This window comes from Marmota flaviventris, chromosome 15, assembly GCF_047511675.1.
Source record: "Marmota flaviventris isolate mMarFla1 chromosome 15, mMarFla1.hap1, whole genome shotgun sequence".
Lineage (NCBI taxonomy): Eukaryota > Metazoa > Chordata > Mammalia > Rodentia > Sciuridae > Marmota > Marmota flaviventris.
The window spans coordinates 2717923-2734576 of NC_092512.1; the positions used below are offsets into that span (position 1 = coordinate 2717923).

At 61.4% G+C, this 16654-nt stretch overlaps 1 protein-coding gene across 1 annotated transcript; it reads right to left on the minus strand.

Moving 5' to 3' along the window:
- Window positions 1-9150: 9150 nt before the first annotated feature.
- On the minus strand, window positions 9151-13290 carry C15H8orf90 (chromosome 15 C8orf90 homolog). Its single transcript, XM_071602385.1, has 2 exons — window positions 13224-13290; window positions 9151-9617 (listed from the first exon to the last, which is right to left on the minus strand). Exons 1-2 carry the CDS (start codon window positions 13288-13290, stop codon window positions 9151-9153), a joined length of 534 nt encoding a protein of 177 aa, XP_071458486.1.
- Window positions 13291-16654: the final 3364 nt, after the last annotated feature.

Genomic DNA, 16654 nt, shown 5'->3' on the forward strand with positions numbered 1-16654 from the left:
TGAGTTGACTGTCAGGGCAGTGTCTGCAAAGGGCATCCTGAGAACCTGGCTGTCACTTCTGACGGCAAACCGCGCTTGTTTTGCCTGGTTGTTTTTCTCCCTCTCCCTACTCTCAGCCCTGCCAGGCAGCAGAGGAAGGTGTAATTAAAAATCAGGTTTGTTAACATGAACACGACGTACATAATATTTAAAACATCCGAGCGCCTTTAACTCGCTACCAACGTGCATTTGCTCATTAAGCAGGAATTTTTTTTTTATGGCAGAAACACTGCAAATAGCTCTTATTAAAATGCTCAAAACACCATCTGGTCCTTCGCCCAGACTCCGGAGCGTGGTGGAGGTGGCCCAGCCTGCCTGCAGACCTGCAGATCCCAGGGTGGTATGGCTGTCCACCGGCTCCTGAGCGTCCTGCGTCCCCTCATGCAGCCTCGCACTCTTCCCCCTCCTTCCCCACAGCAGAGATGAGGACAGGTGGAGAGGCAAGAGCGCTCCTGGGACAGCTGGCTCACAAGGGGACACGCAGGCTGTGAGCCTGAGGCGTTCTGGTGGGGGACCCAGGATCTCTGGGAGCAGGGGGGGACAAAGGGGCTGGGCAGCTCACAGCTAATGCAGCCAGAGCTGGGACTGGGCCGTCACTGTCTCACTTGGGACATTCACCAAGGGACACCTTCCCTGGAACTCAGTGTGTTGAGCAGGAGCTCACCCATCAGCCAGGAGGCTGGGGAGGGGCTGTGTGGAACATTTTGTGAACATACATCCAACGTACCAGGGTCCTCTGGGAGGGGCCCACAGGGCCTGTGACCTCCCTCTGGGGACCTGACAAGTACCCTGGAGGGGTGGCAGAGTTTTGTGTCGTGGCCACATCTGCTGGCCCTCTGGGCTCCAGAACTGCTGGCGGGCAGCATGGCCAGCAGGGCTGGGAAGCCTCAGGGACCGCTCTGCCCCGCAGACTCCTGCACCAGAGGAGAGGCCAGTGGGACCCTCCCTGGGTCTCTTGCTCCGCCCTCAGTGTCCCTTGCTCTGCTCCTCCTCCACCCCCGTCCACTCCCCACAGACTCCCACCACTCCTGGCCCCCGCTGCCCAGGCCTCCTGCCAGGACAGATGCGCTAACAGAGAAGGACACCCCTCACCCAGGCCAAGGTCAACCCTGGGCTGGACTCCATGGAATGCAGGCTGCCAGGGCCCTCCCACACCCATAGCGACATCCCCAATCAGGGCACGTGTGCAGCCAAGCTGAGAAGTCACCTTGGGACCCTTCTCCACACCTCCCTGGAGGCAGCCCCTGTCCACCCGGCAGCACTGGCACACCGCGGGGCCTGTCTGCCATCTCCCCCGAGGGGGACGATCGGAGTCAGTGAGGGCAGGAGGAGGCTGGGGAGACTCTCAGGGAGACCTGGCAGGAGCACAGGGAGCAGGAGCCTGCAGGGGACCTCAGAGCAGCAGAACTTGGGTCAGAAAGCCCAGGCCCCAACCCAGTGGGACTAGTTCAGGTTGGAACCTTGGGCAGCCTCAGCGTCCTCCTCAGTAAAGTGGGCATGAAATGACAGAGCCGCGGATGCAGAGGCTGCCAGGCCCCATGGAGCTTCTAAAACTGTCATTTATGTACAGAGAAAGTGGCCCAGGCACCCATGGGCGCACACGCACCCATGTGCACTACCACACGCACTTGTGTGTGCACAGCAGCAAAACCACGAGCATACTCATGCCCATGCAGGTACACGTGCCCCGGCCTGCGTGTGCATGACACACACAGACACGTGCACACGTGTGCACACAGGGTGCTTGGCACTCCACACTATTGTTCTCCTGTCCCTTTTTCCCTCTCATGTGTGGCCTCAGTGTTAGCAGACGTCAGGGCGACACCCTGATTGCCAGAGAGAACGTCCAAAATGCCAGTTCACAGCTGGATGAATGAAAACACGGGAACATGCTAAACTTCACGGCTTGCAGAAACCCTCGACCTCCCGGCCACCTGTCCTCTGGGTCCTGTCCGGGAGCCAGCCCCAGAGCCCACAGGGTAACACCCACCGGTAGAACCCCAGCCTCGTCTCCCCAGACGGCTCCGCACTCCCCACAGACCACCTGAAAGCCCGCCCAGGGCCCCCCAGCCTGGAGATGCTGAGCCTGGAGCCCATCCTGGCTTGAGGGGTCCCAGGGTCCCCTCCCCAGCCCCTTCCCCAGCAGTAAGTGGCAGCGCTTAGAAAGTGTCAACTTATTCCCAGCTGTTGTTGCCAAAAAAAGGAAAGATGAAAAAACTCTCCGTGGTTTCAAGGAAACTCACAACAACTGCAGGGAGACGAGGACGTGATGGATGTGCTCATTTCCCCAAATACTCGGCAGAGGCCAGGGGCCGCCCATCTGTCATCCGCTTCCTGGAGAAGCCGGCGGACCCCGGGGGGCTGGCGTTGCTCCTCCTCGGGCCACTCGGGCTTCCTCAAAGGAAACCGTCTTTTATTTCTCTTTATTCCCAGGAATAATGGCTCTTGACATAAACAGCTCCGCTAGCAATTAGCCGTGATTAATGTGGAAGTCTGCAGCAGGGGCGGAGGGGCCGCGAGGCTCGGGCCACGTCGCACACTCATGGCTGTGGCAGAACGCGCGGTGGGTTTACTGGGGCCAGGAGGGAGCTCCGGGGCCTTTTCCAGGGCTTTCGGCCTGGGACTGGGCTAACAACGATGGCAGGGCTGGGGTCAGAGGGCTGCGGCCCACAGGGGTGGCTCCTCGCCCGCGCACACACACTGGCCCACAGAACACGCAGGAGGCCCACGCCCTCAGCAGCTGGGAGGCCTGGCCAGCCTCAGGGCTGAGCCCAGACAAGGGCATCTGTAACCCACAGAGGGTCCTTCGAGGGCCCTGCCACCGCAATCCCAGATGGGAGACTGGGAGCATGGCCAGGCAGGGCGCCCTCAGCAGGGGCTTAGATCAGCACCAGAAACTGCCCGCCATCGCTGCAGCCGCACTCCCTCAGCTAGGAAGTGGCCAGGCAGGGGGACCCACTTGGTCTGGGGCTGTGGCTTGCTCCTGCATGCCCGAGCCCCACAGCCACTCTGGGGCTCAATTCACCAACTCTAGGAGGGCCTTTAGGAGACAGCCTGCCTGTGTCCCCATCTGGGCAGAAACTGCACGGCCTGAAATAAGCCACCTCTCCTCTCTCGGGCCCCTATCTGTCCCCAGGTTCCTGTTCCTCTCCAGAGCCGGGAGCATTGAGGAGGTGGGATACCAGTTTAATTCAGGGCTCGTTAGTGCCCGGTGACTCAAGGGCCTGGGAGCTCTCCCCACCCCAGCCACAGCCCAGCCACGGGGGCCTGAAGTGGGGCTCAAAATCCCTGCCAGGACGGCTCCTCTTCCTCTTCCAGAAGATAAGAACCCACCCTGGGCCAAAGGCCTGTGGGCCACCTCACAAAGGAGATATCGACGGCCTGCCTAGACCAGGGGCTCCAAGGGCACCTCTCCTGCGGCCACCCAGCGCCTCAGCCACCAGCACAGGAGCCCTCCGACCTCACTGAGCCCGTGTCCCCAGCATCTCCTGCAGGCCTCTCGGGAGCAGCCTGCAACAGTGCCCAGGACCCGGCCTCCCCTCAGCACTGGCCAGCCTTGAGTGCCCTGACTCCTCCCTCCCTCCCTCTGAGTCCATTTTAGCTTTCAGGAAACCACACTGGCTCCAGCTTCCCACAGCCCCCGAATCCTTGCCTTCTCCACCATCCCTGCGCCCCACAGATCCCCAGCGGGCTCACCTGGATACTGCATCAGCCTGGCCCCCTGGCCCTGTGTCCAGCCAGGGTAGCAGTCCGTCCTCTGGACCAGCATTCTCGGCCTGGCTTCGGCCACCTCCTCTCTGCCTAAGCAGGCTTGGAGACATTTCCCCCCTATTTGGTCCCCCGTGAAATTTTATTCCCACGGACACCGCCTGCGTACCTGTGCTGCCTGCTGAAGACACAGCGTCTCTGAGGGCCGCTGCTCCCTGGGGCGATGTCCCTCGGAAGGCGTGTCCTAGTGCGTTAAGGGCCTCCCCAGGTCAGGGGCAGTGGCACACCCCGGCTCCGGACTTGGCTCCATTCACACCTGCCTTTGCTGCTCCCTGCCACCTGGAGTCCCCTGCCACGGGTGTCCCCAGCCCTCCTTCCTCTGAGGGCTCTGCTCAGACCCCCTCCGGAGCCTGCCAAGAGGCCTGATCCTGGACAAAGCTCCCAGGCCTGCACCCGAAGGGCAGGCCGGCTCAGGGACTCTACAGAGGGGGACCTTCCCCCAGGCAGGCCCAGGGACGGGGAAGCCACACCGATCCCTCCTCCCTGTGGCCACCCTGCCCGCTCCATAGGCTCACAGCCCCTGCTTTACAAATGAGGAACCTGAGGCACAGAGCAAGGAAGTGACCTGCCAGAAGGGCCCAAGCTGGCCAGTGCTCTGGGGCACCTGCTGACCCTCTTGCTCGTTTCCCACAAGGACCAGAGCCTCACGTGTCTAGGCCCCACTTCACAGCAGCCCAGCCTGCCGGGGCCTGCGTCAGTCAGAAGAGGCTGGTCACGGGCAGAGGGAGAACCCCCAAAGCCTCAGGGGCTAACTGCTCACTCGTACTGTAGGCCCCATCCTGGGCCAACCCTGGCAGGGGGACAGGGGACTCCATGTGGCCACCAGGCTTTGGCCCAGAAGCGACAGGTATCATCCATACCCACATCTCACCTACTGACCCCACCCAACCTCAGGGGTGGGGAGGGGTGGCCCTGCCTGGGGAGCCCCATAAAGGGGAGCAGGACCTGGCGACTGCTCTGTGCACTGCCCAGAGCCCACAGGCCATCCACACCTGACCAGCACCTGGGCCTCGACCTTGGTATGAAGGTCTTGGTCCAGCAGCTGTGTGGCTGGTGTCCAGTCCCTGGCCTCGTTCTGGCCCTGCAGCTGGCCCGAAGATGAACACGGCTTTCATCTGGAGGTGGGGGAGGGACGTCAAGTACGTCCTCCCAGCAACTCAATTAATCCTCCATCAGAAAGTCTAACACAATCAATTTGGGGAGCCGATCAACATCATAACACAGTAATTAGGAACAACTTTCAACTCTGGGCTTCCTTTGAAGATTGTAATTGCAATTAATTAAACATCCTCATCGCTCCTCGGAGTTCATCCCGAGGAAACTGAAGGGGGGGGTCCCTGAACCCTGTTCCCAGCAGCTCAGGAATCAAAGGGGGGATCTGTCTCCTTTGAATACCAAAGATGTGAAGTCACCTGGGGCAGCTACGCAGTCGGAAACAACCAGCTCAGCTTCTGCATCCACACCCGACTCCTGCCCCCCAGCTCTGCCGGGGGTTCCCCAGCCCTCCACTCTGCAAGGTGACATGCCCAGTCACAGGGCACATTCAAGAAGCAATAGTTGAGCACCTGCTGCCTGCAGTCCCATGTGGCTCCTGCAGCACTGCTGCTCTTCAGGGATGAGACATGGTGAAGCTGGGTCTTCTGAGGCTCAGCCAGGGAAGGGCAGGTGGCCCAGGAGGAAGAACGGGACCCTGCAGGGTGGCTCCTCTCTCTGAACAGAGGAGGGCAGTCAGCCCAAGCAGAGACAAGGGGCTAGCAATGGCCACTGTTGACAAAGCCCAGAGTGGCAGGTGTCCAGCTCATCACCCCAGCGGTCTTGCCAAGTGCAGACCACTCCTCAGAGGGGCCCAGAGGCTTGTCCAAGGCTCACAGCTGCTAACAGGAGGAGCAGCACGCGCTCACTCCAGAGCCCTCGATCCGAGCCCAGGGACATCAGGGGTTGGGGAGAAGCCAGTGGCTCAGAGCTCCAGGAAGAAGCTAGACCAGCCTGCCGGGGAGGCAGAGTGGACAGTGGAGGAAACTGTTGCCCTCTACCTGCTGGGCTCTTACTGTCCCAGCAGGCCCAGGGGCCTCACCCACGTCCCCCACAACCCCAGGAGCCCAAAGAGGCTCTGCAGTTGTGCTCTAGGACTCTGGAGGCCTAAAGAAGCCATGGAGGCTGAGGGTCATGGAGCAGGAGGTGGAGGACCCAGTGCCCAGCCCAGTTCTATTGTCCTCCCAAATCTGGGCCGCAGCCATTTGCCCACCTCGGACACCAGGACCCAAGGTCACAGCCAGGCCCCGGGGCAGTAGCCACACTATTCCAGCCTGGAGCGCAGGCTTGGTGGGAAAGGATGGCAGAGTCCTCTGGCTAGCCAGTGGGAGGAGGGTAGGGTGCAGGGTCACCTCCCAGAGCCAGGGGCTGACGAGGAAGGTCCCTCCAACATGGAAAACGGATGTGAAGTCTTATTCCTATGCTCCCAGACAGACAGCAAGAGACTTGAAAGCCAGGCAGCTGCACGAAGCACCAGCGCTGGGGTGGGGTGAGTACCCCAGAGCGGTGACGGAGGAGCTGAGAAAACGCACGGTGAGCATCCCGGCAACCACAGCAGAAAGGGAAACAGGGGCTCCCGGCTCTCTGTGTGAGGAGAACAGGAGGAACGCCCAGGAGTGTGGCCCAGGCCCTTGTCCAAGGAGCAGTGACAGGGTGTCGTCTCAGAGCCCGCCCACCCCACATTGGAGAGCTCTGAGAGGCTGGGGGGTCGTCTCTGAACCCAACACCTCAGCACCAGACCCCGCCCAGTACAGACACTGGACTGTGCTCACGCAAAGTCCGAGACCCCATCCTGTGACCAGCTCGGACCTCGCTGCTCCTGGTGAGCAGCTGTCTAAGGCGATGTCACCGAGGTCCACCCCGGGGCCACGCTGCCCAGCCTCTGGACTGTGCAGACACAGCCGGCTTCCATCCTCCCACTTTGTGGCCACACAGTGTTCTGGGCCTTACTGTCACAATCCATCCGAGGTCCTCCTGCCCTTGCCACAGGGGTTGCTCAGGCCACACAGGCCTACACCCCGCACTGCAGGCTACTCCTCGGGCCACGGCGGTCAGGTCAGGGATAGGCACGTGACCAGTCAAGCAGGGGGCTCCTGGGCTGGCAGAATGTGTGGCTGCTCCTTCTGAGACAGCTCATGGAAACCAGGGACTTTGTCCTTCTCAGAGGCCAGGGGAGACTGTAAAGGTGGGAAGTGCACCAGCCACATTGCCACTGCGAAGGAAGCCATCAGACTGACTGCCACAGCAACACTGACTGGTGGAAGGCAGGGCCTCTGTGACAACCTGGAACCCCTGGATCAAACTTTCCCTGAAGCTCATGTCATTTCTAGACATTCCAGTTTCCTGACTCATCCAGTCCCCCTCATGCTTGAAACCAGGGGGAGCATCTAATAATACACTTGCTCAATCTGCTCTGGGCCCCCAGACCCCTGGCTCAGGTCCTTTGTATCTTGGAGCACCCTCCCCTGAGTCCACTTGACTGCATGTCCTTATCCCCCCATTCCTAGCTTAAAGGCCACCTTTTCCAACAGGTCCTGTGAAACAGGCTCTGCGCCTGTCCCTTTCTTCACAGCATGTACTACATCTCCTTCTGTTTAGTTTTCTATCTGATACTCGGAGTCTTGGTGGCCTGCACAGATGCTTCTCGTACCAGTGGTTGTAAAGGACCAAGGGTTTTGTTTCCAACCTGTCACAGACCCATGCCTTTGTGAACAACTTTAAGAATAAATTTCTAGGAGAAAAAAAATGAAGAAAACACGAAATGCAAACCCCGAATTTTTGCTATTACACTCTATAGTCACAAAATCACTCTATCAAATGGTTGTTTCTAAGTGCCCACTCACACCGCTGCTGTCTAGGGAAGTGGGGGCTCGATCCCCAATCCCCTCCAGGCAAGCCAGCCTGCAGAAGAGCTGTTGTCCCTGGGAGGCCCACCCCTTGGTGGCAGGATTAGTGATTATATGCGTGCTTCCTGTCCCTAGGAAGTCTGGCTCTGAGGCCACCTCTCCCCTCCCCAGTGGGGCTGGCTGCTGGCTGTCCAGCCCACAGGTAACCTGCTCCTCCCCTGCTGTCTCACTGTCCTGCCTGTTTCCAAGGAAGACCTCCCAAATAAACCACTTGTACTGAAATCCAACTCTGGGAGCTGCTGCTGTGGAGCCCAGGGGTCTCATAGCACAGAGCCTGTGGTGCCTGATGTCATGCTTGCTGCTGCCCCATGGGAATCAAGTGCATGGACACCATTACAAGGGAACTGTTTGGGCATCCCTACAGAATCGAAGAGAGGAGTCCACAGGTGGAAGGAGCCCAGAGCAGGGGCTGGGGTCTCTGTGGAGGCCCTGACAGCAGAGGAGGAAGAACAGGAGACTTCTCTTCCACAGCCCCAGGCCTCCTCCTGCAGAGATGAGCATTCCCTCTCAAACCAGTTCTCCAGCAAAACCAAGCAACGGTTTGGAAAAATCTTTTCTCACCACCACTAGGAAGCTATAAATAACTGTAACTCCTGGATTCCAAGAAAGAAAAGAAACAGCTCCAATTCCACTTGCCTCCAGCCCTGGACTCACCCCCACACCTAGAATCCACACTCCCCAACCAGTAAGGAGACTGGTCCTTCCCTAAAAGCCTTCCTGCTCCTTGTCCTGCAGGTCAGAGGAGGAAGCTACAAACAGGGTCATCAGTTCCTGCCTCCAACCTGCCCAGAGTAGAGACAGGCCCCTGCCTGGTACTTGTCACCCACAGAGGGAAAAGCACCCAGGATGGTGACCCGGCCATCTGTGCCATTCCAGGCTCTGTGAATTCTCTCTGATCGCCAAGGAGGGACCCTCTCTCCAGAGCAGAGGCAGGGTAGCAGGGGACCAGCAGGCCTAGAAAGGGCCAAGTGAAAGCATCCTCCTTGCCACATCCCCCCACCCCATCCCCAAGCGCTGTCATGGAAACCGGAAAGCTGCCTAACATCTACCCACAACAGTACTGCTCTAGATCCCAGAGGTGGGCACTGGGGGTGGGCACTGGGGCTGGCCCCCACGCCCCTCCTCAGGGTCCTCCTCCCTCCTCCCGTCACTCCCTGCGGACCAGCCTGCCTCAGGGACCATTGCCACCGGGCTCTTTCACTCTCCCCGCGTTTGAGAGCCACTTGGGTTTCCCGTGGGTTTCCGGTCCCACCACAGACCACTCTCTGGCCTGGCCGGGCCTAGCCTCAGCTAGGATGCAGTCAGCTCGCGCTGGCTCCACCCGCCTCCCCGGGCGCAGCTGGGATGGCGCCTGCCCAGGTGTGCACGGAGAGCACTCGGGGCTGGTGGGAGAAGCGCACTTTATTCACTCCCGTGGGCCGCGGGGGCTCGCCCAGCCGGGACGGCCGGCCTCGGGCGGGAAGGCGGCGGGGCCCGGGGCCAGCAGCACGAGGCCGGACGGCTGACCGGCGCCCGCGCTGGCGTAGCTGAGCGCCAGCTGCTCCAGGCGCCGCTTGCGCGCGGCCGCCTGCGCGGTGGCGTGGAGGGGCCGCAGCAGCGCGGGCGGCGGCGCGCCGGGACCCCGCAGCAGGAAGTCGAAGCCCGCGCGGTCCTGTGGGTCGTAGAAGAGAGGCCCGCGGGCGGGGTCGGGCCCCGGCGGCCAGGCGAACGGGAAGGGCAGCGTGAAGTCCTCGGTGAGCACGCGGATGGCGAAGTCGTCCTCCTTGCCCAGCGCGCGGTAGGCGCGCCCGATGCCGCGGAAGTGCGCCTCCCAGAGCTGCGCGTCCCCGCCGTAGATGTCCGGGAAGCGGGGCTCGGGCGGCGCGGCGGGACCTGCGGAGCGGAGACAGTGAGCGCAGGCCAGGCCGGGGCAGTGACCGCGGCGCAGTGGGCGGAGCTGCGGGAGGCCAGGCGCCGAGGCCGGAGAAGCTGGGAAGGAGCCACCTGTGAGGTGGACAGGCAGACCTTGTGGCTGGGCAAGGTGAGGGCCATGCGGTGGCCCAGCTAACAACGCCAGCGAACCGTGAAGGGCAGGAGGGAGCTGTGGGCGTGCAAGAGTCTCTGCCACTGTTTTGTGTACAGAAGGTTCCAGATGGGAAAGAGGCTAGTTTGGCCAGCCTGACCATGCAGGGACTCCAAACAGGCACAGGATATTGGGTTCACCTGCAGGCGTGGCATTTGGGGCAGCAGGAAGTGGCCACTCAGTTGAAAGTTTGTCCTGGCTGCTTTGAATACAGAGTGGACTGTAAGGGCCCTGCCTGGAGGTCATGGCAAACCAGGTGAGGAGGAAGTGGGTACCCAATCCAGGACAGGTAGAGGGAGGTGGGAGGAGCCTGCCTGACAGCCTGCTTCTCAGCCTTGACACAGCTGACCCTGGGACCTCTTGGGACAGTCAGGTTGGAAGGTCCCAGGAGCAGGTCTAGATCTCTGTGGCTTTATGTGAGTCAGGTGGATCCCAGCAGATCTATGAACCCCAGGACCCACTCTCAGAGAGTAATGTGTGCGTGCACATGGCACTTGAGGGGTTTTGGTGGCCACCACCCTGGAAGCCCACTCATGGTCTCTAGAAGGCAACCCAGGTCACTGCCCATGGTCCACATGCTGTGGGAGCTGCTGGGCCCAGCACAGGAGAGACCCCTTCATCTTTCTCTCAGTTGCCTACTCATGAAATGTGCTTTGCTCTGGGGACAATGAAGTGGCCAAGGCAGCCCTGGGTCCTCCTAGAACACAAATGGATGAAGCCCTATGTGGCTCCAATCTGGACCCCCAGGCCTCCTCCCAGCATCCCTAGGAGACGGACAGGAGTCCAGGCCCAGAGGCACAAGGAGGCTGAATCAGGAGCCCTGGGCTGGACAGTCACGGTCCACTATGCCACACCCAACTCCAGAGGCTGATTCGGATTCTCCCACACACGGATACTTGTTGAGCACCTACTGTGTGCCAGACACCACTCTAGGCACCAGCTGCAGCCACAGCGACACTCAGGTGTCCTCCTTTCTGCCCTTGAGAGCCTGCACAGCCTTCTGGGGGCCTGTTTCCCTTCTAGAAGAGGGTGACTACCACGCCTATCCTGCTGCCTTGCGAATGAGATGGCATTGGCCAACCTGTCCCAGCACCAGAAGACACATTCCTGCGTCGGCAGCTGGGACAGCATCATGGGACTGTGCCAGGACCCTCCAGCAGGAGCAGGGGAAGGACCACCCAGAACCCTGCCAGCCCAAGGCTCGGGGTCTGCCTCTCAGCACCACGGACAGCTCCTGCAGGGCCATGCCCAGAGCTCCACCCCTCAGGGCCAAGCTGTAGCTGTCCTGTCCACCTGGCACCTCCTCTCTGCAGGCTTCTGGCAAAGTGGTTGGAGGCCCAGGGCTGGGGGCCACTGACCTGGACTGCCATTCGGTACCAGCCAGTGGAGGGGGAAGCCGGAGGAGGGGCTGTGGGTGTTGCTCTGGGTTGTGGTGGGAAAGGCTTTGGAGAAGGGCCAGGTGGATGGGGCCCCAACGAGGGGAGAAGGGCACTGTGCTGCCCCCTCATCACAGCCCTGGGGCACAAGGGGAGGGCCTGCATTTCACGGTGGGTCTGGGTTGTTTTGCAGTGGGTGGAGGGGTCAGGATGGCAGAGGCAGGATACTAGGCCAGGTGAGAGGGCTGGGGAGGGTGGACTGAGAGTGCCCAGATTCTGAATTGTCTTGAAGCTAGAACCAGCTGGACCTGCGGGTGTGGGAATGTGGGGCAGGGGGAGTGTCAAGAGCAGGACGCTGACAGCCTCAGCCTAGGAGGCAGGAGGCACTGTTTACTGAGATGGGGATATGCGGGGGGGGGGGGGGGGGGCAGGTTGGCCAGGGAGTCAAGTTTAGACTTGGGCGGGTTGGTGCCCTTAGATGGGCAGGGGAAGAGGGGCAGCAGCGTCTCTGAGGCTCCAGGCTGGAGATGAACCCTGAGAGATGGCATTTGCAGTCATGGAAGTGGGTGAGATCACCAAGTGGGTGAGCGGACAAGAGCCTGGGCCCTCTGTCCTTCCCAGGTCAGGGACAGGAGCCAGAAGGGGACTTGGAGGGGCAGTAGTGCCAGAGCATGGGGTTCTGGAGGCCAGAGGGGGCTGAATCATGTGCTGCCAATGGGTGACGTCAAACGAGGCCTGAGAACTGACCTCGGATTTAGCAGTGGGAGGCTGTGAGTGACCTTGACGGAGCTGTGTTAAGGAAGTGCTGGAAATTGAAGCCTGATTACAGTGGGTTCAAGAGCAAATGGGGGAGATCTGGAGGCAGCAGGGATGGCAACCTTTTCAAGGAGTTTTGCTATAAATGGGGAGCAGAGAAATAGGGCAGCTGCTAAGAACGCAGTCAGGTCAAGAGCGAGGAGGCACAGCAGCGGGCTTTCATGTTGATAGGAGCCGAGTGGAGAGGACAGGCCCCGAGGGGGGAGCCACCCAAGGCAGGAGCAGGGAGGGAGTGGGGGCCTCGGGATGTTGGCCTTGCAGGGAGCAGGCGGGGAGGGCAGAGCCAGGGCACCCGGGGTGGGAGCCTGAGTCTTCCTCTGATGGCTCCAGTTTCTCAGGGAGACAGGACGGCGGCCAGCAGCTGTGCTGAGGAGGGGCCCAGAGAGAAGGTGCCAGGCTGTTGCTAGGAGAGGGAGGCTGGGCAGACAAGGACAGGCAGGGAGCCGGCCTGGCAGAGGCACCCCGCAGGCTGGCCATCAAGAACAGAAGGTGAGAACCCCGCTCTGCCAGCTGTGTGGGCACAAGCAAGGATGGGCGGGCTTTGGGGGTTTGCCAGACAGGTTCAGGAAAAGGAGAGTGCTCCTGGCGAGGGAGGTGTGCGAGGAGAGCAGGCGAGCCAGCGGGGGTGGGAAAGAGGGTGGAAGCCCAGGGCCCTCTCCTGCCCGGCAGCTGGAGCGCCTCTAGGGGCAGGGGCTGGACAGGAGTCCCAAGACAGACAGGGAGGAGTGAGCCTGGTGCAGGTGAGGCTTGACCAGGTCGAGGTGGGGGGCACAAGATCCTCGGGAGACATAGCCAGGCCCCGAACCAGCCAGCGGAAGGGGAGAAATCCACAGTGCCAGGAGAGAGGCAGGGCCAGTGAGCAGTGGCCTGGAGGGTGGCCGGCCACCCCTCCCTGTAGCTAGGGCCTGATTCCAGAGGGCCTCAGGCAGGGGGAGTGGGGAGAACCTGGCTCCTGCAGGCCAGGGCTTCAAGGGCTGGAGGGGAGCAGCCCCCTCCCCTGGGAGCACTGCTGGGCGGGGGAGTGGGCTCTGGGGAGATGGAGGACCACCTGAGAGGGTGGGGTTGGTGCCCCACCCTGGCCAGGTCCTGCTGCACCGTCCTTTGTGACTTGGCAGAGACCCCCTGCTGGAGGGGAGGCGAGATGCTGCTTTTGTCTCCCATGACCCCAGATCCCAGGTGCCACTGTCCCTGTCCCCATCCTCCACCCTCCCCCGAGCATCTCACCTGGAGTGGCGACAGGGGGAATGGGCAGGCCTGTGGGGCTGAGGTCCCCAGAGCAGGGGGAAGCCATGTCAGCAGCAGGGCTGAGGCTTCTGTTTATCTGGCTGCCCAGGAAACTGGGAGGGGGCTTCTAGGAGGAGAGAACCTTCCATTTAAAGGGGCCCCGCCTGAAGGTGGGCCCTCGGGGGTCAAAGGGCGTCATGGCCTCAGGGGCACTGGCCTCTCTGTGGGCAGCCTGCCCTCCCTGCCCTCTGCAGGGCTCCTCTCAGGCCAGCTCCTCATGCTCATTTCTCCTCGCCACACCCCGCAGAGTAAGCTGCTGGCCACCTGACCAGCATCAGCCCTGCTCAGGGGCCATCAAGACCCACCTGGCCTCAGAGGCCTCTGGGCTGGCCCCACAGGCCCTCCTAGGCTGGTGGCCCCAGGCCCTCCCTTCCTTGTCCATGTCGGCCTGGCTCCACATCTCCAGCCTGTGCATGTCCCCAGGGCAGCCAAGGCCTGCTCTAGCCATGATTAGCCTGCCCCAAACGTGCCCATCCATGAGTGTCCCAGGACCCAGGAAGCCAGCCAGCCGCTACCAGCTTCAGCAAGTCTAACAGTGCCCACGATTGGGGAGCCTAGGCCCCTGGCCTCAGCCCATGGGGTGTGGGTTCCCCCAAGTGGTGGGAGAACAGGGCCTGCCACCACCCGGGGCTCTGCGTGCCTGCATCTCCACACCTCTGTGAGCAGCCTCCCCTGCGAGACGAGCACACCCGCACCCTTGGGTTCCTGCTCTCACTGCGCCCCCATGGAACCCTGGCCTGCTCCATACCTCAGAGCCCAAGGGCCTGGCTGGCCTTCCACGGAGCTCCCCTCGCTGGGTCTGGTCCGCTGTGCTCCCATGGGCTCCCACGGGCACCAGCCCCCACACAGCCCCATCTCTGGTCTGGGGCCCCATAGCCAAGGGCTGAACCAGGTGACCCGCTCCAGCACCCTTGGCTGAGGTTCCTTGGCTCAGGCCAGCCCCAGGTGGAGAGGGAGGCCATGGTGCCCTGTGAGGACCCTCAGCTGCCTGTCTACTCACCCCTGGGAGCCCCTCAGGAAGGCCTTCACCACCTCCTCTGGCTCAGCCACCATGAGAGGCTGAAATCCCTCTCCAGACGAGCCCAGCCCACCTCCCACTTCCATCAGCCAATCTGGGGCACAGGAAAGGAGACCCAGCAGAGGCTGGGGCTCTGGGTGGACCCTCGCTCACTGGGGCTGGGCACCCACCTCACGTCCCTGAGCCTCTGTTTTCCCCTCTGTGAAATGGGACTGAAAACAGCCTACCACAGGTTAGCAAGAAAATAAAGGTACCTTGGAGAAGGAACGAGACAGCAGACACAGCTGGAATCCACCCTGGTCAGGAAGCACTCCCAGCCTTGAGGACTGGCTCCCCGGCCACCTCCGCCTCCCCCACCCCCACAGGTCTCTGTCCCCGCACGCACGAGAGGACAGGGAGGCTGAGACAGGACAGGAAAACGCTCAGCCAGGAAGTGCTGGAGCCATAGTGGGGCCTGGGCCCCTGTCAGGGCCTCAGCAGAGACAGAAGGAGGCCGAGAGCCCCAGGGAGCCAAGGTCTGCCAGTGCAGGCCAGGCCGCAGGCCAGGCTGGGGATGTCCACGGTCGTTGTTTTGGGTTTGTTTGTGGAGAGCTGCACTTAGGTGCCCAGTGCACAGACAGAGCAGTGTCGGGCCGCCCATTCCCAGGACCGACACGTCCTGAAGCCACGGGTCCATGCCTCTGGCGGCAGCACCCCCTGCCCACCCCAGCTGGGCATCTGCCACTGCACACTCTGCTTCCAGAAGTCAGCTGGCTTTAGACTGGCCCTCCAGTGGGCCAGGCCATATGTCCACTGCAGCCCGTCACCCCACTTGGCACGTCCTCCAGGTTCCACATGCTGGCAGCCTGGGTGGTCCCTGGCTTTAGGGCCAGGGGGTGCTCCAAGCCGCGTCCACGCCTGGCTCTGGGTCCACGCTGCAGAGAGCGTGGCCGCTCTGCTCTTGGAGAGTCTGATTTCAGTTCTTTCGGATGCACACCCAGAAGTGAGATCGCTGCATCAGATGGCATTTCTATTTTTAATTTTTTGAGAAACCTCCGCACTGTTTTCCATATCAGCTGCACCATTTTACATTCTCGCCAACAAGGTGCGAGGCTCCCTTCATCCTCGCCCCTTCGTCTGGCTTTCTGGTGGTGGCCTTCCAGGGGTGGGAGCGGACGTTCCTCGGGGTTCCATCACAGGTCCCAGTGAACACTGACACCTGTCCCCGCACCCATTAGCCCCTTTCTCCTTTGCAGAAGCATCTGAGTCCTTTGCCTGTTTGTGGCTGGGCTGCGTGGTCCCCGCTGTGGGCTGCAGCAGTTCCTGACCTGTCTGGCCGTTGACCCCTCTCCAGGTGCAGGGCTTGCCCATGCCTCCTCCCAGCCATTTGTCCACTGTCTCCTTTGGTGCAGGAGCACTTCAGATCCGTGTGGTCTCCCAGGTCTATTCCTGCCTTTTCCGCCTGTGCTTTGGGTTTCACATCCAAAACATCGTTGCCAAGGTCAATGTCAAGCAGCTTCCCCCCCCCCCCCCGTTTTCCTCTAGGAGTTTGACAGTTTCCGGTGTTGGTTTGAAGGCTCGGGGAGGGTGCAGGTTGGTCCACTGGATGCTTATGCCCCTGAGAAGGGAGGCGCTGGGGTGGCAGCCAGCTGGAGGAAGGGCCCAGGTGCATGCCATGCCCCTCCTGTCACCTGTAGTCCATAAAGTCTCCGCTGTCTCACCTTCCAGGCAGGCCCAGCACAGCTGCAGGGTGTGGTGGCCGGGTGTGGTGGCACCTACCCGTATTCCCAGCTGCTCGGGAGGCTGAGGCAGGGGGATGGCAAGTTCAAAGCCAGCCTCAGCAACTTATCGAGGCGCTAAGCACCTCAGTGAGACCCAGTCTCTAAATAAAATACAAAAAAAGGGCTGGGGTTCAATCCCCAATACCAAAAAAAAGAAAAGAAAAACACTATGGAGGCCCAGAGAACTTGGGGTGGCTTCAAAGGGGAGGTGGCCTGGGCTGGGGTCTCTAGGGGAAACAGGAAAGTCCAAGGAGTTTCCTTAGGAAGGCACAGGTTCCAGGAAGAAGGCACTGCCCAAACAAGCCCCGAGAGCAGCTGCCTGAGCCTGGGGACCCCAGGAGTTGGCGAGGGCCTGGGGCAAGGGTAAGAGGGCTGCCCTGGCCTGCGTCAGGCCGCCTCCTACTGAAGGTTGGCCTGTGCAGAGGTGTGGCAGTGGGACCAGTGTCCAGACCTCCAGGCCCAGCCTCAGGCAGCAGGATGCCGGGTGCCCATACCCAGGGTGCCTCTCTACTGGTCTCTGGCTGGAGGGAATGCGGCTGGAGAGAGCAGGTCGCTGCAGGACCTTGGGGCTGGTTAGCAGGCTCTGCTGGGTC

Coding starts and splice junctions, on each gene's coding strand:
- C15H8orf90 (XM_071602385.1), bottom strand. CDS start 13,290: ATGGCTTCCCCCTGCTCTGGGGACCTCAGCCCCACAGGCCTGCCCATT. Junction 9,618..13,223: donor TCCCCCTGTCGCCACTCCAG/GTGAGATGCTCG, acceptor TCCGCTCCGCAG/GTCCCGCCGCGCCGCCCGAG.